This window comes from Talpa europaea, assembly GCF_964194135.1.
Source record: "Talpa europaea genome assembly, chromosome: 9".
In the NCBI taxonomy this organism is placed as follows: Eukaryota; Metazoa; Chordata; class Mammalia; order Eulipotyphla; family Talpidae; genus Talpa; species Talpa europaea.
Genome location: NC_140076.1, coordinates 9,495,736 through 9,521,406, shown reverse-complemented (window position 1 = coordinate 9,521,406; position 25,671 = coordinate 9,495,736). Strand labels below are relative to the sequence as shown.

At 53.2% G+C, this 25,671-nt stretch overlaps 1 protein-coding gene across 1 annotated transcript in view; it reads right to left on the bottom strand.

Moving 5' to 3' along the window:
- IGSF21 (immunoglobin superfamily member 21) overlaps positions 1 to 25,671 on the bottom strand; it is a gene marked incomplete at both ends in the record, with an annotated part of 223,438 nt that overhangs the window by 102,906 nt on the left and 94,861 nt on the right. Inside the window, one exon of the mRNA XM_084242586.1 lies at positions 19,944 to 20,056. Within this exon, the coding sequence (XP_084098712.1) occupies positions 19,944 to 20,056 (113 nt within the window). The remainder of the gene's footprint in view (positions 1 to 19,943; positions 20,057 to 25,671) is intronic.

Genomic DNA, 25,671 nt, shown 5'->3' with positions numbered 1-25,671 from the left:
CTGTGAGCTCCTGGCGTCCACGGCTCTCTCCCCAGGGAGAGGACAGCAGGCAGCCTCGTGGACCAGCCGGCCGAGGACTCAGAAGCTGCCAAGGCTCCCCTGGCAACAGGAAGTGAGTCTGAGGACACACAAAGGGAAGGTGGGTGGGAGGTGGGCTGGGAGGGGGGCAGATTCTGACATCGTCAGCTGCCCCAGTGGTTTCCCTCACACCACCAACCCCCCAAACCTCCTCTTTGGGCCAGTGGGGGGAAGAGGAAGGAGGGAGTCGAGGCAGAATCCGGAAAGAGGACACACATTGGTTTTATTTTTTTCCAGCCTGGGACTTGTCTTGCTACGTGACCCCCAGCCACTTCTCCGGCCACAACCAGAGATTTAGGGGTGCAGGGCAATGAGACACCGCTACCCCAATACTAGGCTAGGCTTTGGTGTGGCAAAATCATGCTGGCCAAGTTCTCCAAGCTCAGAAAGGCTGCCAGGATACCCTCGCTGCTCTGGCACCTCTGACTGCTATGCCCGAAACCACCTGCCACCTCACCTTCTCTACCTGGTGAGATGGTGAAGGCACCTAGGTCAGCCCACCTGGGGGGTCACCTCCTCCCTCAAGCCTCTTAGGAGTCCCCCTGCTCAGCAACAACTTGTGTGTGTATCTAGCAGTCCGGGCCCTCAGTCAACCCCCAATGCCACCCACACCCCCAGCGCCCTGGAGCGGGTCCATCCCTGCTTGTCTGTGTTTCTGCAGCAGCCACCAAGCCAAAGCCCCCGCCGTCCCTCATGCTCTCACTTCCCCCATCCCAATTCACTGACCTCACAGCAGCCAAACCTCAAACAGGCCCACGCCTCTCCTCTGCCTGAAAAAGGGGTCCCCCTTCGCCCTCAGGGTTCATTCAAGCATCTGCTCAAGAGAAACCCCTGGTCTAGGGCCGCTCATTGCTCACCTTCCCCCGCCCCATCTCGACTCCAATTAGATGGCCCAAGTCACACTTCATTTCAGGAGGTTTGCGTGGGCTCGTTGCTAAGTCCCTCCCTCGTCATACCTTAGCACACACCTGCCTCTGGAAGCCAAGCCTGACGCAGGAGCCTGGGCTGCGGCCACACATCAGCCTCCTCCAGCGCTGGGCACTCGCTTTGGTCCCGGCCCTCGGGGCATCCCCCTGTGGGAGCGTCAGCTCTGGGAGCCGGAGCCGGTCTGGTTTATCAACGCTGCATGCTCAGCACCCAGCACAGGGCCTGGCCCCCACCGGCGCCTGGTAAGGTGAGTGAATGATGGGCGTGGGGGGTGAGTGATTTTCCCAGGGGGTGAGTCCTGTCTTACAGTGAGTCCGGAGCGCCCTGGCAGACGCAAAGCCAGCGCAGTGAGCGTCCTCAGGCTGAAGGAGGAGGCTTCTCTCTGCCTCAGCAGCACTTTCCCAGCCCCTGCCCTCATGCCTGCTAGAAGCCACCAGCAAGCCTCCCAGCTCTAATGGAAAATCCCAGCATCGCTTCACTACAAAGGCGATCTGGAAATTACGCCGCAGACCTTCACCAGAGCCACAGAAACCAGCCCCCAACTGCCCGCTCGAAGCCCCCCAAGATGTGCAGTGTTGACACGTATGAGGGTTCATTCTGGCCACTGGAAGTGAGCCGTTGGGTCTCCCTTTAAAGTCGCAGCAGCCAGCACTGGCCACTCCCTCTGCGCCTGTGGGGAGCCAAGGACAGGCTCAGCTGGCAGGGAGCGACCACCCCGACAGGCCTTTGCCCTCTCCCCTGGCAGGGTACGCGGGTCTCTCCAGGATGGGAGCAGCCTTCCACTCCGGGGGTCCACCCCGCTCTTCCTGGGGCTTTTGCGCTGGAGCCTTTGCCCAAGCAGACCGGGGTGGGGGTGGGGTGGACCGGGAGGGTCTTACTAAATAGGGGTGTGGACGCTGACACCCAACTGCCGGGGCTCGGCTTCATCTTCTTTAACTTATTGGCTGTTTGATCTTGAGCAAGTTATTGCCTCTCTGTGCCTCAGTCTCCTCCTCCGGGCTCCGCGGGGGTCCGCTTCTGCGGCTATTGTTACTGAGCTATTTGGGACACTGGAGAGGCGCTTGCTGAAATGACCTCCCTGTCTCCCCACCCCACCCCGTGCAGGGTGTTGTTTCTTTCACTTTCCAGTTGAGGAAATGGATGGGGGAGGGGGCGTTGAGAGACCACAGACCTGTCACAACCCACCCAGGTGCTTCCTGGGGACCGTCACTGGCTGTCACCAGCAGCCCAGCGACTCTCTCATGCGTTCTTTCCTCTCCCATGGCCCTCTCTGCCCAGTGCCCTGGATGCTCGCGCTCACAGGACGACGCCTCCCTGCCCCCGTCCAGGATAACAGACGGCGGTGCAGCCGGTCCCGGTGGGGCTTTGCCGGGCAGATGAGGAAGGGACAGACGCTGTCCCAGCCCCGGAGCTGGCTGGCACGAGCCTGGCTCCAGAAGCTGACAGCCGACCCCATCCCCGGTCATCGAGGTGTGACGTGGAAGGTCCACAGCCACGGGCCCTCTCATAAGAACGAGAAAACGGAAGGGTGGGCTCTGCAGCCTGAGAACCTGGGCTCCAATTCCAGCCCTGTGACTCTTGGGAGGTCACGTCTCGTAGCTGAGCCTCACTTTCCCTAGTCATGCAACGGAGCTGCTCCAGCAGCGCACGCAGGGCTCTTAGCTTGTTGCCTGGCACAACACGAGTCATCAAGGAGGACTCCAGAGCTTCGTTCTCTCCTCGAGTCTCGAGCAGCTTCCCGTCTCAGCCTCCGCCGCCGACATCCTCCCCACTGTCTCCCAAGAGCCTCGGGGTGGCGCTGAGACTGAGGGTGCCTGCCCTGAGTGGGTGGGGCCGCTTTGGGGCCACAAGGATGAGGGAGACAGGCTGCCGGCACCCCATGGCATGGTTGGTGTGAATAAAAGGGGTCCCGAGCGTGGGCTGGGAGATCAGCACATGTGCTGCCTCCGGCCGGCCCCTCTGCCTTCACGGCAGAGCACCCCGTGTAGGGCGTGCCCCCAGGGACCCCGTAGCAAGGCACAGAGCTGCTGTCTCTGCGGGAGCCAGAGGAGCCGCGGGAACCGCAGGGGTGACTTCGGAGAGCGAGGCTGCAGCCTGAACTCCGCGTGGATAATGAAGTCGATGGGGGAGGGCGAAGGGCCCCTCCAGAGTAGGTGCTCGATAAGGTGAGATGCTGGGAAGGGGTTGTCCGCACAGGACCAGATGGGGAAATTAGCTCCTAAACCTAGAACACGTCGCTGGCGGTGGAGGGGGTGGGTGCTGCAGCGGCTGAGAGCCCAGATGTCGCTGGTCTCCCAGAGAGACTCGCCAGGAGCCAGAGCATCGTTCCAACTCACAGGGAAGCCCGGGGCCACGGCGCCCACCTCTCTCTGAAGGCCTTCAGAGCCGAGATGCTGTTTGAAAGAACAAACTAGAACTGAGACATTTGTTCCTTTTCAGTCCAAACATGTCCTAGAGTCAAGGGCAAAAAGAGGGACAAAGAGTCGGATAGTCCAAGCCCAGGTTTTACTGTTGGGATAATCATCTTTACTTTCATTGCAAGAAATGGCCAGTGCAGTTCCGAGTTCTGGGGTCAGAACCTCCCTCCAGCCTCTGGTGGGTCCCGCTCTGGCACCTGCTGTCCGCTACAGAGAAGACCCGACCAACATCACCGACAGCAGCCCCTACAGATCAGCGAGCCCTTCTATCCCACCTCAGCCTGACAGCGGGGTGGGATGGCCACAGGCTGTCTGGGCCAGAAAGGAAGTGGGAGGTGACATTCAAGACAACCGCTTGGGGTCAGTGCTAATTAGTCCTGCCCTCTAAAGGGGAGAGTCACCAGTCAGGAGGTGGCCTGGCCTGAGGATTAACGGTGTTTGAATCCTGATCAGAATAGAAGTGACTTAGGGACCTGGCGGGATTCCTTCCCTTTGTCAGACCTCTGTTCTCAATACATCAGGGGAGGAGCTACCCCGATCACCTCACCCTGTCAAATAAAAGATTGATGGTAGAAGCAGAGCCTAGTTCAGTGCCTGATAGATAGCAGGCCCTCAACACACACTTGTTCATTGACAAATGCAGTTTATCTGACAAATACAGGAAAGAAAGAACTAAACATGTCAGCTGCAGAGATTGAATGCCGAGACAATATAAGGAAAGCCACGCTATTAAAGAGAATAAATGAATTCATCTAATTTGTAGGATGCAAGATAAAGCCACAAAAAAAATCAATTGCACTGCATTCTTACATCCTAGAGACCCACTGAAAATCCAATGAAAAAGATTCCATTTATAATCATAAAAAATAAATACTTGAATGTTCTTTTAATTTGGGACACAAGGTATTTGCTTAAAGAAATTATAAAAACCCAATCGAGGCTCAATATTAGGAAAACTGTCAACATAATTCATTACATTAGTAAATTAAAGAAGAAAAACCATATGATTACTTCAATAGATTTTTAAGAAGCATTTAATTAATTTTTCCTTATAAAAGCTCTAGGTGAAATTGGAATAGAAGTTCCTCTACATGATAAAAATAGTACTTATCAGAACCCAGCAGCACATAGCATGTGCAATAAGAAAATAATAAATTCGATCCAAAACCAGGACTAAGGCAAGGAAACATTGTATCAGCATCCTGGACGATATGGACAATGGAATAAGGCAAGAAATTATAATCTGTTCAATAAGTAATAACAACACCAACATGCATATAGTGCTAGGCACTGTACCTAAGTTCACCTCCTTTGTGAGAGGAGGAAACAGGGGCACCGAGAAGTAACTTGTCCAAAGTCACACAGCTAAGTGGCAAAGCCAGGATTTGAACCCAAATGATATGCCCTCAGGACAGGTGCTCTCATACATTAAGAGATATTCTAGGTGCTAGAAAAGTTAACATTACTTACAAATAATATAATTGAATAATTAAAAAATACAAAAGATTGAAATTTATTTTAGATCTATTTGAATTGGTGTCAGTAAGATACCTGCATAAAAGACAAGCATGCAAATGCCACGTTTATTCCCCTAGCGCAGACCCTCTAGAGCAGTGCCTGGCTCTGTCCCCTGTCTGGGACATGTTGGATTTTCAACTATTTGTTGGAAGATGGACTGCAAGAGACTAAAGCATCTTCTAGTCAAAATAGTTCAGCAGGGCCTCCCTGGTGGCGCAAGGGGTTAAGCCCAGCTCCATGAAGCTAGCCGCAGCCACTGCTGCATGAGTTCAATCCCTGGTTGGTCAGGGAGCAACCCACATGGTGCAGCAGACCTCTCGTGTCTCAACCACTGCTCCCCTCAGCAGTGTATTTCCGTAAATCCACCTGTTCTGCTCCCCACTCTGCCTCTGGTGAATCCTCTCACCCCCTGCACCACTGGCTTGTACCCAGTTCTTGTATGCATAAATATTTTTTTTAAAAAAATAGTTCAGCAATGCCACTGGATTTCTTGGTGGGATCCACCTAAAGCACCCCCATCCCCCTCCAACACCCCAGCTGTCAAATATGGAGGAAATTCCCCCCACAAGATCCTTCAGACCAGCGCACCCTCCAGTACAATCTCAGCCTGACAGCCGGGAGGAATCAGGGCCGGCTGCCCAAAAGGCAGAGGGAGATGAAGTACAAGTCAGCATTCTAATGCAGGCGGCTAGCCGCTGCTGGCCAGGGTGGGGCGCTGCCCTTGAACCTGACCCAGAGAACGGGAGTGCCATCATGAGAGGTAACAGGTGAAAACCTCTTCCCGAGGGCTGAACTGTAAGTGACCAGCCCACATCGGGACACTCCTCACCATCACCCTCAGTAGGCTGTGGGGGCTGCCCTCACGGTCCCCACCCATCCTGCTATTGTCACCAGCCCATCTTACAGATGGAGGAGCAGAGCCGAGAGTTGAGCTCAGATCCGTTTGCCTTCAGAGCCCTTTTTGGCAAACAGCCTCTTCTCCACGGTCCCCTGCACTCCCCAGGACACAGGCTGCTCTTTGAAATACCAGCCAACGCAGAGGCCCACACAGCAGGATGGGGCCAAAGCAGGCCTTCAGGAAGAAGACCCTGTGGGTGTTTAGAGAACGTGTGCCAGACTGGGGTGATGGAGCAGCAGAGGAAGGAGGCTGCAGTGGGGTCTCTGAGGGTTTTTCTAAAGCATTAGGTGAAGCCAAGGAATGACCGTATTGGTCCTGCTTCTAGCGATGACTCTGCTGCCGCGTGGACACTGGGTGGAGGGGCTGGGGGCAAAGGAGTGGGAACGGGGTGCGGTTAGGACATGGCCCACTTTAGCTGGTGTTCGTGAGGGTGCAAGCAGAGATGGCAAGAAGCAAGGACACCCAGAGAGTGCTCCCGAGGGCTGGCCAAATCACGAGCTGTAGGGGGAGCCAGGGGCAAACAGGAGACAGGCAGGTCCCTGGGACTTTGGGCCAAGAAGCAGAATCTTGCTTTGGCCTTGTCAAGTCTGAGATGCTTATGAGAGATCCGGGAGGCGTCTAGAGATCTATAAAACTGGATAATGATCCTCTTTTTAAAAATCTTCAGATGTTCCCCGTGGGTGTAACCCAACCCTATGGCAGGACACCTGAGAGCTGGCACATTCCGCTCGGTTCCCTGATTGCTCTGGCCCCTCCTCCTGCACGAGAGCCTGGTGGGCTGGCCAGGCCCTCCTCCCGGCCTTTGCACCATCCTTCTGTCCTTGCCTCTGCTCCCGTGCCCTCTGGCCCTCTCCTCCTTCCAGAACTGCTCCAGACTGGGGCCCCTATGGGCCTGTGTCAACCTGCTCCCCCAGCAGGGCATGAGTCAGGGATGCATGTCTCTGGGGTACCCCAGAGCCCTGCACAGCCCGTTCAGTAGGTGGTAGTGCCGTAGATGGAGGAATGAAGGAGTGAACTGGAGACTTCACTAATTCAGGGGCCCCCAGCTGACAGGCTCCACTTCTCCCTGTCCCCCAAGAACGGGCTTGCCTGGTCTGATGTTCACAGAGTAAACAGGGCTAAAGGGGCATGTTTAAGCCACTTAAGGAAATAAACAGCTTTCCAACACCCTCAATTATTTTGGAAGCACCTGCTCACATATAATTAATGTGCCAATTAAAATGATTATTATAACCATTCAAGCGGGTCTCCCAAGAACCATTACTTGACAACACTTGTTTAGATGCATTTCAGTTACTCCACCGCCTCACGAAACAATAACAACGAAAACAACAATAATAAAACTATTACTTGAAGAATAATCTCCAATTCAGACTTTCCAGGAATCCAGCCCACCCATCTCTCTCATTCACGATCAGAAGCATCCCTGGCCCTGGGTAGTGTCCCCAATGTTTTTTCAACATTAGCAAAAAACTGCGGAGCTGGGGCAGTGCTTGGGGAGGTTCAGGGAGGCGCGGGCCCAGGGCCTGTCCTTTCCTGTCTGCTCAGGTGACCTGTGTCTCGGGGCAGGTGACTTGAGCTGTGCTGTCATCCCCATGGGCGGGAGCTGTGCTGCCCCTGCGGCCTCCTGGGACACCCACAGCCTCTGCAAGGGGCCCCAACACCGCCTCTGCAGACCAGTGGGTCCTCTGTAAGAGATAAGGGTGATCCCCAGTGGCCGGACCCCGTAGGTCCTCACTGGCTTTGCTGGCCCTTTCAGCCTCTCCCTGCTGCAGGAGGCTGAGGAGCTTCCCAGAGGGGGTCTAGGCCACCTGGGTCAGTCCTGAGGACCGGTCGGGGTGTAGGAAAGTCAAATCCTACTGCACCTCAGCGTCTATGGGTTGGGGTCTGTTACTTAACCTCTCTGAGCCTCAGTGAACTCCACTCTGAAATGGATCATTGTGCCCGCGTGGAAGGCAAGGCTGTGATGAGTCAGTGAGGTGACTTTGTAATGCCCCTGACACAGCTGCTGACCTGCACTGCAAAGGTGACATTAGTGAAGAGGGGGAGGGGGAGTAAACTCAAACCAGAAGGGTCAGCCCTTGGGCTGCCTGTCACTCAAGGGGAGCCCCCCACTCCCTTGGTATCCAGGCCATCAGGGTCAGCGGGGGCTAGCAGAAAGCATCACTCTGGACTCAGGCAGCAGCTTCAAAGCCTGGTTCCCACCCTCCAGCCGTGCAACTTTGTGCAGGAGCCTCGCTGGCTTAACCTGTTCCCTGACTCTAAAATGAGAACAAGAGAGCTCAGCTTTCTCTCTTCCCCTAGCCTTCCCTCTTCCTTCCATCAACACCCCCTGAGGTCTCGCAGTACCTGGAGCCCCATGAGCCTGGTGAGGCAAGGCAGAGCCAGCTCGATGGCGCAGGGCCTGCGAGACCACACTGGGGCCTCGGTCTCCATCTGAGAAGCCTGGGGAGGTACATGCAAGTGAGGTGATCCAGAATTAAGTGGGGTCCACAGGCCCTTGGCTGCACACTGGCCTCCTGAACCTGGTCTTACCAGCTCCCTTCATAGCCCCCTCCTCTGGGCTGCCAGAAGCCTGATATCACCTCTCTGGCCACTTCTGAGTCTCAGAGCATTTGCCATCACCCTGCTTGTGGGGAAACTGGAACTTTCCCGCCACCTGGTGTCCCACACTTGACATGGGGCCTGGCTGTGCTGCTGGGTGCACGATCCCCATCTTGTCTTGATGCACATCCCAGAGCCGATGTGGCCAGGGGCACCTGCTCTGTGCCAGGATACCTGTCATTGTGGTTCGAATGCCAGTCACACCCACACTTGCTAGGCTTTTCCAGGTGGGAAGCCACCTATCCTCGAGACATCTACCCACTCATGACAAACTCTAGTGGTGAGAAAAGCCTCTACCTTTCCAACTGAAAGTTTATTTCTATCTTCTTCAGAGTCACATAAGATATTCATTCATTCACCCATCCATTGAGTATCACCCTAGACATGCAGAGAGGAGACACAAACAGGTGCTGGTTCCTTCCAGCAGTGGGCTTGCATTCTGGAAGAGAGAGACAGTGAACCCTCTGCCTTGGGCTCTCAGCTGCCACACACCTGTCCTGCTCTCTTGGGACACAGTCTCAGTGAAGCATTTATTGGACAACCTTTCATGCGATGCCTAGCTCCCTGCTCAACTCCAAGTGCCATGAAAACAAGGCCACGTTGTTCTTCCTCAATGCACCATTCCTGATGCTTGGCGCTTAGCAGGTGCTCAAGAAACATTCGCTGAATAGATAAATGCAGGAGTCGAGTCCAGTGTGTTGTCTGAGGGCAGAGTTCTGAGTATGTAGGGTGTCACGAGGTTGAATGGTGGGTCACAGGCTGAAGGGGAAATAATCTCTGGGGGTGCCTGGGCCCCAGACCTCGCAGGGTAAGTGGAGTTGGTTGGATGGAGCAGGGAGGGCATCACGGGCAGGGGAAGCAGCGTGCTCATCAGCACGGAGGTGAAAAGCATGCTGGCACGTTCCGAGAAGTGCAAATAGACCATATGATTTGAGCAGTGTGCCCATTTGGGAAAGTGGCAGGAGGCATGGCTGGAGAAATCAGTCAACAGAGCTTGAATCGAAAAGGACCTTGTGTGCTGGGCCAATGACCTTGAACTTGGTCCTGACATAATGGGAGCCCTGTGGAGTGGGGGGTGCTCATGGGGTGATCAGATGTGTGCGCTGGGCTGTGGCCTCTGCATCGGGGTCTGCAGGATGGCCCGGTGGGCATCCTGAGCCTCCTGGCAAGGCTCACCATCACCCTTCATAAGGACGACAGCCCCCAGCACAGAGGTGGAGCTCGAGGAGAGAGGAAAGACTCAGGAGGGGGAGGGGGCACACCCTGCGCTGGTTTTCTGGGAAACATCTCTCATTTCAGTCAAATTATTTTATTTCATTGGCATGTGGAGCTGAAGTTCATCTTTAATCCTTCTCCGACAAGTTAAGTCAGCCCTCTTGTCATTTAAACCCAGCAGGGCTAAGTCGGGCAGAGTCAGCTGGAAATCACACTCTGGGCTTAATATAGCTCCCGGAGTCACGGGCTCAGAGACCCCAGCAGCAGCTTCCACAGGGATCTCCACCCCATGGAGATGAAGGGCAAACCCCCTCCCACCAGCGCCAGCCTCACCCCAGCCAGAGTCCTCTAGGGGAAAGGTGGAGGCTTATCCACTGAGACTACATTCTGTACAGACATCTCCCTTTACCTTTTTGTTTTACTGATTAAGATCCTGAGGCTCAGGGAGAGGGAGTGGCTTGCTCGAGGCTGCACAGGATGGCTCTTGGCCCCAGACCCCTGCTTTTTCCTGTGATCTTGGTAATGAGGAACAGCACCCCAGAGGGTGCCAAGTCATCAGCTTGTTCACCTTGGACCTGCCGTCTTTCACCACCACACCTTGGGCAAACCCAGTCCTGGTGGTGTCACGTGATCCAACAGAACACCCTGATGCTTGGTGTCCATTCCAACTGCTGTCACTCCCAACCAGCAGGGTGGGAACCAAGAGCTCTTCTCACCCCCATACAAATGCCTCTGGACAGAGACACTGTCTCATGGCCAATAACAGAAATCTGCTCCTGAGCCCCCAAAGAGGATGGATTTCTTTGCTCAGAACACCTCGCACTGGGGCTGCCAAAGCAAGCCTGTCCTCCCTGCCCTTCTTGCCTCCTTCTCCCCTCCATGAGCCTTGGGGCACCATCTGGGCTTTTGGGCCTGTGGTGTCTGCACCGATGCCCCACCTCCCCCTGCAGCTCTTTCCGCAAATCTATGACCAGCCTCTCCCCCCACCTCCCACCCCCGCTGCCCAAGGCAGGTCCCACAAGAGCTCCTGGACCATGGCTTTCTGATGGACCTGTCAGCCCCTTAGCCTCCTAGATGCACCCCAAGAGTGGACAGTGATGACCCCGGATAGACATGAGGGTGCCCTGTGCATGTCACACCCACCAGCACCCCACTCAGTCTGCTGTGACTTCTCTTGAGCTTTCCCAGAGTGTGTCACAGACCTCTTTGGGAACATCCAACCCCTGTCCCCCCCGCTCCGAGATGCACATAGCACGTTGGGCATGCTACCTGGGGGTTTCAAGCCCCACCCCCCGAAGTAAGCCCCATCCTTCTTAGGGCTCCAGAGCCTCTCAGCACCAGGGTGCACAATGGAGAAGCAGATAAGTCAAACAGCAGCACCGCAGACAGATAAGTAAGGTGGCAGGGGCGAGCTCTCTAGCGGAAGCCCGCAACGCTGCGGGGGCGGACACCGCGGGAAGACAGCAGCAGAGGGTCCAAGTCCATCTCGGTGAGAGAAGTCGGAGAGCAGAGAAGAGAAAGACCTGGCCAGGTCTTGGTGAAGCTATGGAAGGGAAGAGGATGAAGCCATAGAAGGAAAACCCATTTCCCTGCGGAGCGGGTGATGTGAACTGCTTATCTGCAGGCATCGCCATTGTTTTACACAAAGAGGGGGCCCGTGGAGCCCACTGGCCAGCTGAGGAAACAGACCTTTACAACTTAAGGCCACATGGCTGGGCCAGAAGTGCTGTGCAGGAGGGAACTGCAGCCCCGACTACTGGGCTTACACCGGCGCGGGAGAAGCCTGGTGAACGGCTACCATCCAAGCAGCATGGATGGCTCATTGGGTGGCAAAACTGGGGTCTTCCCCCAGACACCAACTGCATTGCTTTTTTTCTCTTGCATAAAGTAAGATTCTGTTACCACCCTGCTCAACCCCTCTAAAGCTTCCTGAGGCCCTCAGAATAATGCTGACTCAGCGCCCTGCAGCTCAAGGTCAGGCTGGCATCCGGCCGCCCTGTCTGCCTCCTAACTACCCCCACCCCTCCTTGCAGTGTGCGCTCTTGCTGTTCTGCAGATGTAGGCAGCTGCTTCCCACCACAGGACCTTTGCCTCTGCTCCGTCCTCTGCCAGGGATGCTCCATTCCTTCCCACTGACCCCGTGGGGGGCTTCTTGTTGCTCTGAGATGTCCTCTTAAATGAGAGTCCCACCGATGCCTTCCCATCCCGCCAGCCTATTTTAATTGTGTGCACTGCCCGTATCAGCAGCTGGTATTTTCCCTGCTGTTTGTTCATCTTGTAAGCTCCTCTCCCCCGGTAAACCGCATGACCCTGGGTCGTGTCTTGCTCTCTGGTGCGCTCCAGGGCTGTGCTCGCTTCCACAGCATGCAGACCGATCATCGGTGCTGTAATAGGCTGGTTCCAGGGCAGGGGTGGCTCCCCGTTCCCTGCCCCACCTAAGGCAGGGTAGGCCTGAGTAGGAGGGGAGGCCACAGAGACAACAGGAAGAGAGAAGAAGCAAGAGAAGACAGGGAAAAAGGAGGAGAAGGAAGAGCAATCCTGGAGGAGGCACATGGAGCAGAGACACGTGAAGAAGCGGTGCTTGTTTCTCGGCCTTGGACTTGCACCAGGGATTTGGGACACGGAAGGAGATGCTTGAAACAGACGTGGGTGAGAGACCACAGGGACGCTGACAATGGCAGCCTTTATCTTGATTTTGATTTTGCTCTTTTCCTTCCAGACTTGCCTGGCCCCTTCTGACCCTTGCTATGGGTCCCCGCCAGAAGGTGATTTAGACTGTGCCAGGGTTTCTGGCCTCAGTGGCCCTGCTTTGGGCCAACCCCGTCTGGCTGGGCATTTACCCACCAGGGGATGGTAACTCTGGGTGTTTCATGTGAAAACCATCTTGTCTATTCTTGTCCTCGCCTCTTTTTTGCATATTAATTAATTGCATTAAAGTTCCTTTCCATTGAAAGTCTTATGCACTAGAGTTTGTGTTGCCTTAATGTGGCAATTGGGGCCTCCCTGCTGGCACAAGGGGTTAAGACACAACCTATGAAGCTGTCCGCAGCCTCTGCAGCATGAGTTCAATCCCTGGCCAGGGAGCTACCCACATGGCACAGCAGACCTCTCCTGACTCTCCCGCTGCTCCCCTCAGCAGTGTACTTTGGTCAATCTGCCTGTTCTGCTCCCCACTCTGTCTCTGGTGAATCCTCTCACCCCCCCCCATCTCTGGCATGTACCCCAGCTCTTGTATGCATAAATAAATAAATCTAAAAAAATTTAACGTGGCAGATGGCAGAACCCATTTAGAGAGGGCGGGTTTGGGGGTTCCAGGGTGCCTCTCCCCCTTCCCTGTCACAGAATGATACAGAGAAGATGCTCTCCCAGTGTCCAGAACCATCAAGTTCAGTGAATATGTGCCAAATTCATCTGGATGAGTGAAGGAAGCTGCTCCCTCTATCAGAGGTCCCCAAACACCAAGACTTGGTCCCTGGCTAGGCCAGTGCAATTCAGTCACATCAGGAGCTGGTTCAAAGTACAAGCCCTGGTGGCACGAGGTTAAGAACAGCACTGTGAACCTATCCACACCACTGCAGCATGAGTTTGATCCCTGGCCAGGGAGCTACCCACATGGCACAGCAGTCTTCTCCTTCTGTTTCACCCATTGCTCCCCTCAGCAGTGTAATTCAGTCAGTCTGCATGTTCTGTTCCCCACTCTGTCTCTGGTGAATCCTCTCACTCTCCCATCTGGCCTGTACCCCAGTTCTTGTATGCATAAATAAATAAATCTTAAAAAAAACACGCACACACAAAGTACAAACACTCTGAGCCTCCAGTCCTGGAGCTCTTGATTCAATGACCATAAGATGAAGCTCAGCCATCAGTAGATTTTCACAGACCCTTCTGAAAATTCTGAGCATGAGGGGTGGGGGGTTGGTGGGGCAACTTCCATCCCTCTACAACCAAAATGCCTTCTTTAATAATCAAGGATTGGAATTACAACAGTTGCAATTCACACTCTGACCCCTAGGGGGAGCCCAAGGTTTCGCCTGTCAAGACACCCCAGAAGGAGGCGGCATGGATACAACCCATGCTTGAGGGAGGAGCGAGCCATGGGAATTTCTTCCTAGTCCTCTTTACCAGGAATTGGTTACATTTATCCTACAATCAGCTGTCCTTGGGTGGGTGCTCTCTTTCCTCATATATGATGAGATTGGGCATGTGGCATCCCTGATCAGAGAGAGCCAGGGGCAGGGAAGGAGCTCAGACAAGGCAGTTGGGCTGGCTTTGGCTTGGCTCTGTGCAGAAGACCTTGTCTCCCTCTCTCCTTTCCTCCTCCATAACTTGAGCTATAAGATCGGAGCCCAAGGTCAGGATATGGGTCCAGCGGAGTAGCAGGGAGCAGCCAGCTTGCGTGGCTGCCAGACTGGGCATCAAGCCAAAGGGCCAAAGGGGTGGTCCAGCCCAGTGCTCTGGGACTTGGGCTGTGTTCCCTACTCATCACCATGAGTGTACCTGCCATCTTGCCCTCATGATATCATTGGACTGTAATGCTTCCTTATGATCATCATTTTTTATTTTATTTCAGACAACAAAACATTGTCAAGGATTTAGACTCAGGGAGAGCTGATGCCAATAAAGCCATTTTGAAATAACTCCTTGCTTCAGGGAGAGCTGAGGCCCATTGGAATGACTTAGTGAGGTGGTGATATTGCCACAGATTGAAACCAGTGAGTTTGCCAGTATAACTACGTAGGAACCAAGAGAGTGCACCAGCTTAAAGTGTCGTCTGTCCATCCGTCATGGGAAAACAGGTGACGGGATGGAATTCCTGGAATCTGATGTTGGTCATGCTCCCCAAACACCTTCCTCTCTTGTTCTGCCACGTCCCTGCCTGGATTCCTTAAGTGACTAAGAGACATGCGAGGACATTGGTCACTATTTACTGAATTGGTCCCATCATGAGCCAACCACTGGGTTTATTTGGTTGCAGACATTTTCTCACTAATGGAGAGAAAATGCCAAATTTCAGATGAGGTTTCTAGAATGCAGACAGGCTACGTCACTGGCCAAAGTCACAACAAACTCAAGTGTGGTACTGTGATGCCTAAATCCTCTCTCTGCATTCCCGTGCAGCCTCCTGCCCCAATCCTTTCCCAACCATCCAGAGCAGGTATGAACCCTCACTCAGGGCATCCAGCAGAGCCCCAAAGCAGTCACCCCAGCCAGGTAGCATCAGGGAGGAGGCATCCACTCCACAAAACAAACAACAGGCAGACTTTCCCGCAAGGTGAATGAGGCGAGATAAGGAGCTCTGAAAGCCGGCCCCTATCGCTGTGTGGAGATCTCCGTCTCTCTTTCTTGCTCTGTGGCTCTCTTTCTGTGGCCTTGTAACCTGGGCCCAGTACAGCTCTTGGGAACAAATTGTGAAGGAAGGAGACAAAACAAAGGAGAGATGATAAAAACTGCCGTGAAAGGTTAAATTCCCGTGATTCTCTGTGGCTGTTTAATGGGTTTCTATGATATAAACAGACCTTTGGCCTTGGCTGCTGGGCAGGTGACCGCCAACTAAATGAGTTTAGACAGTGTTTCCTAATAAGACATGTTCCTTTTTTCCATACTCTACAGAGCCCCCCTAGTATACAAAGACCCACACTCCCCCACAGATACTATCAGCCATACACGTGGCCATGTGGCTGCATGACATGGTCTGTCAAAATGTGCACAGCCCTCCCATTTGTTAATTTAACAAACATGTACTGAGGTGGCTGTTCATTAGACGTATCGGATACAGCAGGGAAAAGACCTGCCCATTGTCCTTGAGATGCTCAGTTCAGTGAGCAGACAGGTGTTTTGAACTGATGAGGTAAGAGCTGGAGTAGAAACCCACAAAGAATTATGGCAGAAGGAGTGTCTAGAATTTTCTGCAGAAATCAGAGAAGGTAACATGAGCTAAGACATTTGTCTTTTTAAATGACCTTGCTTTCTTCATCTGAAAGATAGGCTTAACAACAGTACCTATCTCAGGCCAACATGAAAATGAAGTAGCAGTGTCAGTAAACTAGGTACATAGTAAAGGCTAATTATGTTAGTCGTTCAGATGAGCATTAGCAGCATTATTAAATGAATCCCCAATTAGAGGCACAAAGGGATATACAAGCTTATGTAATGATATGATTTATTCATTTACTAGAACCAAGTCCTGACTTTGATGCTTGTGCAGTTTGGTTGCTAGGAGACAGCCTCCTACTGGCCAAGTATGGAATGGCACCTCTACTCTATTAGCCATTATTTAATTCCAGGAAGAAAGGAGAGCTAGGCACATGAGCTGCGAAGGTGAACACCGGGAAACTCAAATCCGGGAGATGAATCCATGCAAAAGTGGAGATAGCATGGGGAGATGATGAAAAGGATTGTGAGATTCCCTGTCCTTGAACAGGACTTTGTTAGTCAATTATAGTTTCCAACACCTCAGAGCCCTGACAACTGCTGACATCTTCTCTCTGTTTTCAAAGAAGTTTTTTGAGAATGATGTTTGCTCTTCCCAGGCAGGTTGAAAAACAAATAAAATTCATTTCCCTGAAATTCACTTTGGAGTAAATTGATAGGAAAACTGGTTCAAAGAGCATGCGTTGTTACCCCCTTATCAGGCAAGCACAGTATATTCCAGAGTTCACAGGGAAAAAAATCAGTATCTACAGTAGATGTCCAACAGAACTTTCTGTGATGATGAAAAGGTTCTGTAGCTGCTGCTTTGTCCAATATGGCAGCCACTAGCTACATGCAGCTAATGAGCTCTTCGAGGTGGACAGGCTGAGTGAGGAAATAGAATTTTAATTGAACTTGATTCAGTAAAATACAGTTGACTAGTGGCTACCATGTTGGACACCACAGACCCAAAGGCGCTGGTCACAAAGACTTTGCCCTGTCTATTCTAGAGTACCAGCATCTTCAACAAATTGGCCCCACCCTGGGGCAAAGTGTCTAAAGTGCAAACCCTTGCCACCTCCTCTTATTCCTCCCCACTCTCTATCCATCCCCACAGGGTCCACAAGTCAAGACCTTCCCAAATGTTCATCCAGAGGTCTTGTTAACCCGAGGAGGAGATCCCTTTTGCTCCAGACAATTTCATCAGCTCCCCCAATCTACTCAAAGAATCCAATCCATTCACCATGCCTCTGAAAGCTCAGGATGACCCCATTGCTAAGATAATGTCGTCAGGACAAGAGGGAGGCTGCTGGGCTTTCCACATGTTTGGGACCATTTTGTGCCCACTGGGCTGAGCGGCCAGTGGCAGCCTCCTATCAATGCTCTGCTTTTCTCTTCAAAAGGGATTGGAGACATAGCCCTGGCTGGGCCTGTGTAATCCATTCATTTCCTTCCAAGCCGGGCTCTGTAAGTTCATTCACAGAGGATGGGGAAAGGAAGCTGGGGAGGGAAGCAAACACACACACACACAGAAAACAAACAACACTCAGCAGCTCCCTGTTTGTGGGGTTAGTGTTGGTGAGAGGAGATGGGGGATGAGCTGTGAGTGCTTGTCTGGGGGGGCGGTGACCGGGGGAGGAAACAAGAGCCCCCACTGCCAATTGTGGCGGCTCCCACTCCCTCTAAAAGTCCTGCCCCATCCTTGGTGCATGAGCCCTGGTCTTGGTGGGCTCTTATCTCTCTCCACGCAGCCGGCTCCTTGGGGAAAGAGGCAATCTGCGTGGGAGGGCAGAGTGGTAGAGGCAAAGACAGAACTGGCACATAGAGCCACTTCCCTGGAACTTCCTCCCACTGGCCACCACGTCCTCACCATCATGGGACTCATGGGGCTCCCCTCGACTCATGGGGCTCCCCTCGACTTGAGGAGCATCCCAAGTCAGCTGAACCACTCACTCAGTCCAGCTACAGAATCAAAGGGCCAAGCATTTGGCTCCAGTGGGCAATTTGCATGTGATTTGCATACATCTGCATACCCTGCTCCAGAGGCCCTCAGTCAAAGGATGTGGAATGAAATAAAATAAATTAATTAGTGCAGCCTACCATAGCCCGATATGCAGGGCCAGACACTAGTAAGCGATGTAACGGATTCTTAAAGCAATCGATGTGGTGCAGGCTGGGGTGGGGAGAGAAGGGTGGGAGGGAGCAGGCTTCTCTGCATGGGGGTGGAGCACGCGTCTCTGCATGTCTGAACTGGAAGCTGGGCACTTCCCTTGTGCCCCAGCTCCTCCCTCATCCTCTGACACCCTAGCAGTGAGCCTCATGGAGTCCTGCTCCTGTTTCCCGCACCTAGGTCTGACTGGGCGCTGTGCTACCTGTACACTATCTCTGCAGGGAGATCTCTTTACTGGGTGTTGAAGGAACATCCAGTTTCAAACAAGAGTGAAGATAGTGGCTTCAGCGGTTGGGAAGACAATCCAGTGCCTACTGGTATTTTCCTATCTCTAAGCACCTGCCCACCTTCCCCCCCAGACCTTTTCCCATTGGGTCTCCACGTTTCTCTCTGCCAGCTGGGCAGGTTCTCATGACCCCTCACTCTGACCCCACATATGGATGGTTGAGGGAGAAACGGGTCTCACCTTCAGCATTGAGCTCGACAATTTCTCCCAGTTCTTCTGCCAGGTGCTAATGGGATGCGCACAGCGTGTGTCAGCCAAGCGGCTCCCAGATCATGTAAATACGCCTCTTAGTGATGCAGTTCATGGCTCTATTTAACATATGCCTTGACTTTTCTAGGCCCGTTGATCTATCTAGAATAAAAACCTCATCTAAAGCTGGGGCGCTGTGGGGTGCCCGATGCCAGATTCACACCTGTGGGGCCCAGGCTGCTGGAGCGCTGGAGGGCCCTAGACTAGAGCTGACTCCAAATGGGAGGCACCATGGTGCTGAGATGGAGAACAATGATTTTGGTTAAAAGGAGCCCAGTTCACAGCCAACAAAATCACAGTGACCAGCCAAAGATGATTCAAACCATGAAAATAAAATGCAACTTGGAAGTAACACCAAGAACTAGATGGCTCATAGCAAGACCGAACCACGAGCGAGGCAGCAATAGAGGAGAGCAATTCTGAGTCAGGTCGTGAGTGGTGAGGGTGCCCAGTGGGATCCTCCCGCATTGGGTGCCCATCACACGAGGTGGGTATGGACATAGCTGGAAGGAGCGCGGGACCCGGTGTTAGACGTGCTCTCCGCCCCTTCCACCCCCTCCCTGGTTTCCACCCCCGCCCCCTCTCCTCCACGCTCCCTGGCTCCAGCCAGAGCTCCTCCCTCGACTGTGTCACCCATTGGTTTCACCCGCAGAAAGGGCAATGCAGTTTACAAAGCTTTCAAAAGTGTTTTAGATCAGGGATCCGCAAACTATGGCCGGTGGACCAAAGCAGGCTATAGTCTGCTTTTGTACAGCCTGTGAGCTAAGAAAAGCAAAAAGATTTTGTGACACCTAAAAATAACGTGCAATTCAAGTCTTGGTGTCCATGAATAAAGTTCGATTGGCACCCCGCCATGCCCTCTCAGGGACACATCGTCTGTGGCTGTTTTTGCACTACAACAGCCGGGTTGGGTGGTTGCCCAGAGACCATATGGTCCCCGGAGAGGAAAATATTTACTATCTGGGCCTCACCGAAAAATTTTGCCAGCCCCTGTTTTAGATGATGGAAGGGGAGCGCTTCACCGCGTCCACTCCCAACGCGGCAGGACCCAGCTCTGCGCAAACCTGACCTTGGCACTGGAGAAAGTCAATGCCAGCTGCACCTTCTCCCTTGTGACAGCGGGAGACCAGGCTGGGCACCCAGTCCAGACACAGGATTTGTAACAGTGGATGAAAAGGTCAACACTTGTGCCCAAGACCCGAAGCTGGTCCTCCAAATGCCAACACCTGGGCATGGGCAGGTGTGCATCTTCCTCAGAGCTAAACTTAGGGTACCAGGCACCAGGATGGTCCTGAATGGAACTGAATTAAGAGGCAGGTGATTTCTGTGATTTGATTTCAAAGAAGGCAAGAGTCACCCTGTTCTCTCTCCCCTGCCAAAAACATTCCCAAAGCGTCACACCCAAAATTCCCTCCTTTGGCATTTCTTAGCTGTTTCACTGCCACCAGGGCTCGCGGTGTCTTAGTAACTCACGCTTTGGTATTAATGGGGTTTCCTGAGCATGTGGACTATTAGGGACACAAAGGCGGTCAGATGAGACACAGCCTCAGGGCAGAAGGGAAGCCCGGCGGGAAAATGTTCATTGAGGAGGGCAGGAGATGGGACTAGCAGAGGCCAGGGCAGCGCAGGGCTAGGGCTGAGGACACAGCCGCGCGGGCGAGGGCGACTTACCCGGTACCACACGATCTCGCGCATGCGGCCATCCGTCTTGAAGTTACACTTCAAGGTCACGGCGTCACCCGCCACCACGGGTGGGAGAGGCTCAATGTTGACAGTCAGGTAGCCTGTGGAGGAGAGGAGAGGGGGAGATAAGGGCGTGAGCTGACCGGGAGAGTTGGGCAAGCCTGGAGGGTGGGGAGCGAGTGGACACAAACGCAGGGGCCACTGCTCCATGTGACTGTGACCGTGGAGCTGAGCTGTTCATTGCCCTCGTCTTGCTGTTCCTTGATGTCCCCCAGCCTGGCACTTCCTTGGCTTCCACAGATCCCTCCCATGCTGAAAACACTTCCGGGGGTGAATTTTCCTGTGCATGTAGGACCCGCAGGCACCGAAGGGCCTTAATGATGTCCCAGAGAGAAGGTTCTGTGGTCAAACCCTGCACCTCCACCCTTCCTTTTAGAGAGTGGCGATACGCATTAGCTTAGAATCCTGCAGGAAATGAACAGATGAAATGCATTACCCTCGTGTTGCACTGCCTAACCTATTTGACCAGCGTTCCTCAGTCACCCCGTAAACCCCACCACCATCCTTGCAGCCGGGCTCCCAGGAAACCCATAGAAGATGGTGTTCTGGGAGCCCAGACTCCTCCATTTCTAGTCTCAAAACCCAATTACTCCTGGTGAAAAGGGAAGAGAAAACTGGGTAACTGGACTGAGCCCCCAAATCTCTCATCACACACATGCTGAACCCGGAGGGAGGGGCAATTCTGACCCAAGGCCATGGTGGCGGAGGGTGATTGTGGGCTGATGGCCTGGGAAGGAGTTAGCACCAGATGGGCTTCTCACCCACATGCTGTCGCCCGGGAACCCCAGCCCGGTATGCAGGAGCTAGGGCTCTTACCCCAGGAGCCACACCTGGGCATACTGCAGCCTCCCTACTCCGCCCAGCCTTGTGAGGCTTCTGACCCTCTCCTCTACCTCCCAGAGGGCTGGATGCCCACTCCAGCCCTGTGGGGGCCTCATTCTTGGGCTAATGGTCCAGGTTCCTCTGATCGACTTTCCGCCACTGATGTCCAGCCATTGATCGAATGGATCAATCCAGTCCGATCGTCTTAATGACAAAACTGGCCAAGATGGGTCCAGGGATTTCAATTGTGCAGACAACCTGAGCGGATCGAGCCGAGGGCCTGACCCCTGCCCGGAACTTAATGGCTACAACACTTCAGGAAAAAAAGGGGAATCGACCTTGAGAGGATCAATTTGGAAGCTGGATGTCCAAGTTGAGACTTCTGAGGGGTGCGTACAGGGCTCCCACCTGGAGGCCAAGTTCCCAGGGACCTCAATTCGAAGTGGTTCAAGGACCCACCTCCTGCCTCCCCCTATACTATTTCATTCCACCCCAAATTTTGCTCTTACTGGGGTAGGGTTGGCAACAGTCTGGCTCAGCCACACTCAATGGACTGACACCTGGAAGACAACTTGCCCAGCCTGGATGATCATGGATGTCTCCAAGCCTGCTGGGTTCTGAACCATGACAAACAAGAGGGGATGGACCCCAAAGACACAGCATTCTGGGCCAGCCAAGCCTGAGTGTGAAATAGTAATAACAGCTTACATTTCCATTGAACCCACTGTGTCTGCATGTCTAATGCATAACCACTCATTTGATTGTCACCACATCCTAGGAGAGAGTGGATACCCACTTTCCACTGGGAAACAGAGAGGCAAAGTAAACCGCCAGGGCCACACACCTCTAAGTGACGGAGCTGGGATTCAAACCCAGACCTTCTGGTTCTGTAATAACCAGGAAGGAATATGCAGCATCTCTGATGACAGAGTGGTGAAGAAAGGGCCAGCAAGAATTTTCATACCCAGGGGACTTCATACCCAGGCTGCAAGGGGTTAAGTCTCAGCGCCATGAAGCGATCCACAGCCACTGTAGCTCGAGTTCAATCCCCGGCCAGGGAGCTGACCCACATGGTGCAGCAGACCTCTCCTGTCTCACCTGCTGCTCCCCTCAGGGTGTATTTCAGTAGATCCATGTCTTTGCTCTCCACTCTATGTCTAGTGAATCCTCTCACCCCCCCCATACCTCTGCCTGTACCCCAGCTCTTGTATGCATAAATAAATAGATCTTTTAAAAAAAGAATTTTCACACCCAGGCCTGGACGGAGAGGGGTGTGGTTCTCTAGGGCAATGGCAGGAGTCCAGGACCTGGCCCTACCTTCTACCATCCCCAACCTTGGGTTGATCACCTGGCTCACCTGTCCAGTGGGGCTGCTTTCCCTGGGGTCTCACCTTTGAAATTATAGAAAAGACTTGAGCATCATCAGTCTAGATGGGTGATAAGCTCAAGACCAGAGAAGGGCCTGCTCCCAGGGAAGGAGGTGGGACCCACACTCTCAGATGGATGCGTCTCCCAGGCAGCCTGAGCTGGGTGTAGACGAGCATGTGTGGGGGCCTGGCAGGGGTGGAGGTGTCAGCTGCAGTGTCACCATTTGTTGGAAAGCCAGGAGCGAATTGCAGGTGTGAGTCTGGAGGGACATTTATGGGGGAGGGTGAGGCTGACTGAAGCCCAGGTGGTGGGGTGAAGAACACCAATCAGCACAGCAGGTGTCTTGGGAACAGGCTGCCAAGGTGCGCAGAGGCCAGCGCTGCATGGCAGAGAGGGGTAGGCAGGCCATGGGAAGGGAATTAGAAGGTGGGTACGTGAATGGCGTGGTCTCGACACCCTCAGCTGAAGCATAGAGAGGAGCCAGCTTCCAATAGATGCTTCAGGCAGAGCAGTTTCTATCATCAACGGAGCAAAAGGAATATTGGATTAAAGGAAATTAAATGTTTCTTCCCTCCTAGACTTCTCTGAACCTTCCTCTCCTTCCTTCTCCCTGTCTAGTTTTAGTTTGTGAAGAAATATTTATTGAGAATCTCCTGTGGGTCTAAGCTTTCAGCAGAGAAGGCGCAGTCATGTCCACAAACCATGGGAAATGCATCAGGTGGTGAATCAGGGAAAAGTCGTGGACGGGGTGGTCCTGGACAGGGGTGTTAGGAGACCCCTCCAATGGGGCCAAAATAAAGGAAATTATGAGCCACGTGGGTATCTAGGAAAGAATATTCCAGATAGAGGGCACCACACGTGCAAAAGCCCTGAAATAGAGTCTGCTCAGAGCACTCTGGGACTGCCCACTGTCTCCTGCTTCCAGGCCCTGCCTGAGTCCCTGCGGATGTGAACTACAGTAAGATGTCCTGGAAATGCCCCCTCCCTGAACTAGCAGAAAGCAGAGAGCAAGCCACTTGCACCGATATGAAGTGAAACAGCAACCCTATAGTCTGCTGCCCACGGGTGAAGCCAGTCCTCTCACACCCCACGAATACCCAAGGAGCTGGACAAAGATGTAACACGAGGTCCCCAGCCTGAGCAATTCTGCAGAGCAGTCTTCAGAAAGGAAGCAATTAAATCCCAGCATTTCCTTCCTCTGGGCACAGGTGGCATCAACCAAACTTTAGGACAAAATAACTTAGGACCAGAAGCCCCCCATCAAGAATAATTACATTTTTTATGTCAGTGACTCACTGTTCTTACCTATGTAAACTAAATTCAAAATTGTGATGGTTGGATCAGTGCTCCCAGTGTCAGATCTGTCAGACAGCTTCTGAGGGGTGAGTCCTCACTGACTCTAATCAACTCTTCATCTAACTATCATTGTGACTTTTATTCCAGTTACGAGAAGCAAAGATTAGGAAATATCTCTCTAAGCTGAGGCACATGTGACTGTGTCTTGCATGCCCTAGGCCCCCTGACATGGTGCCCCAGAGGGTGGGGGATGGGTCTCTGCTCTTTTCCTGGCCACTGGGAGCTGATGGAGCGGACTCCAGCTCCAGGGCAGACAGGGGGCTGGGGATCCAAGGATTAAAACCTCCCTCCCTGGGCCTCCCTGGTGGCACTAGGGGTTAAGATGCAACCCATGAAACTATCCACAGCCACTGCAGCATGAGTTTGATCCCCAGCAAGGGAGCTACCCACTTGGCGAGCAGACCTCTCCTGTCTCGCCCGCTGTTCCCCTCAGCAGTGTATTTCAGTCAGTCTGCCTGTTCTGCTCCCCATTCTGTCTCTGGTGGATCCTCTCACCACCCCCCACACCTCTGGCCTGTACCCCAGGTCTTGTATGCATAAATAAATAAATCTTTTTAAAAAACTCTCCCCCCACCCCCCATCTCCGTCCTGGTCACAGGGCACTCTGTAGCTTCCGTTGCGCATTTGCTCCCATTTTCCAACCGGCTCTTGCTATAACATGCGCGCGCCTGCTGATCTGGCATTGTCGCATAAGCCACGCTGGAGTGTGAGTGTCTGTTTGCACATCTGTGCCTCCTTCTGGAGGTGAGTGTCATTAATATCAGTGAAGTATTCAAATAATACAACAAGTGCTGCTTTCTGAGCTTTCCTATGTGCGGGCAATTTTGATTCTATTCCACCGGGAGGAATTGCAGTTCGGAGAGAAGTGCCTTGGTCCATCCAGCCTTGATGTCAGCAGCTAAGCTGGGACTCAAACTCAGATCTGCTAGATTTCAAAACCAACCTCTTTCTATCACCTCTTGGTACCAGCTGCAGCAGTCGTGTGACTTGCTGAGGTGATGTGGGGTTCTGGGAGGTGACCCTGATTCGCTGTTCCAATGGTGGCATCTTTGTCAACCTGGCAAGAAGGCTGGGGCTGGAGGGGCAGGCCCAGAAATGCACACTGAACAATGGGGAGATCTGGGGATGGGTCCAGGACCATGTGAAGGAGGGCTGACAGAGGGGAGCAAGCGTAACAATGAGTTCTGGGCCTCCCTATGCTGGGCCAGGACAGGCCGCAGAGGACATGTGGGCTCTAAGCCTTGAATTGGAGGCAGGATCATAGCAGGGTAGGGAGTGAGGAGGTGATCTCCTGACAGATGTGCCAGGTGATTGGAACAATGCCAAGCAACAAATGGATCGCAGGTGATAAATCCCCTTTCAGACAGATACAAGGGTTCATAGCCAAGGGGGTGTCTGCAAAAGAAAAACACAGGAAGAGTTCTCCAGGCTTGAGTAACAGTTCATAGTTCACAAAATTTCATCATCTGCCTAATACTCAGCACTGGCGCGCACTCTCTCTGAAAACTTTCTCCCTGGCTTTCCTCGCTCTCCTACCCACATGCTTCCAGCAAATTTGAACTCAGGTTCAAGTTTCTCACTTTACTGCTCAGTAGACGTTACGTGATCTCCGTGGGCTTGGCTGAGTTAGGCGACTTCTGTGGGACTCAGTTTCCCTCTGTGCAATGTGGAGGTGGGAGCCATCACAGGGTCCAGGATGGGGAAGTATGTTCTAGGGTCCTGCTCACCTGGAGCCCTGTCCACACAGGTGGGGGCCCCTGAGCAGAGTGAGCAGGCACCACACTTCCCAGGCCCCAGCCCTCATTCCTTCCCACTTCTCACTGTCCAGTCAGGAAGGATGTCCTGGGACAGAGGTGGAAGATGGGATGACATCCCTGGTCAGGGAGTAGAAGCAGATTCAGAGATAGGCAGCTCAGAGAGAGGTCCCATGGGGCTGGGACCAAAGCCAAGAGACCCACATGGGGTCTTCTCACCCTACCCCCACCAAGCAGAGGACATGAAATCAGAGAGAGGACATCCAAGAAGGCCCCCAAGACCCCAGAAAAACGATGTCTTTGAGTGGACGCAGGCTCATTCCTCTCTGTACCAAGCCTCTGGGTAGGTGTAAAGG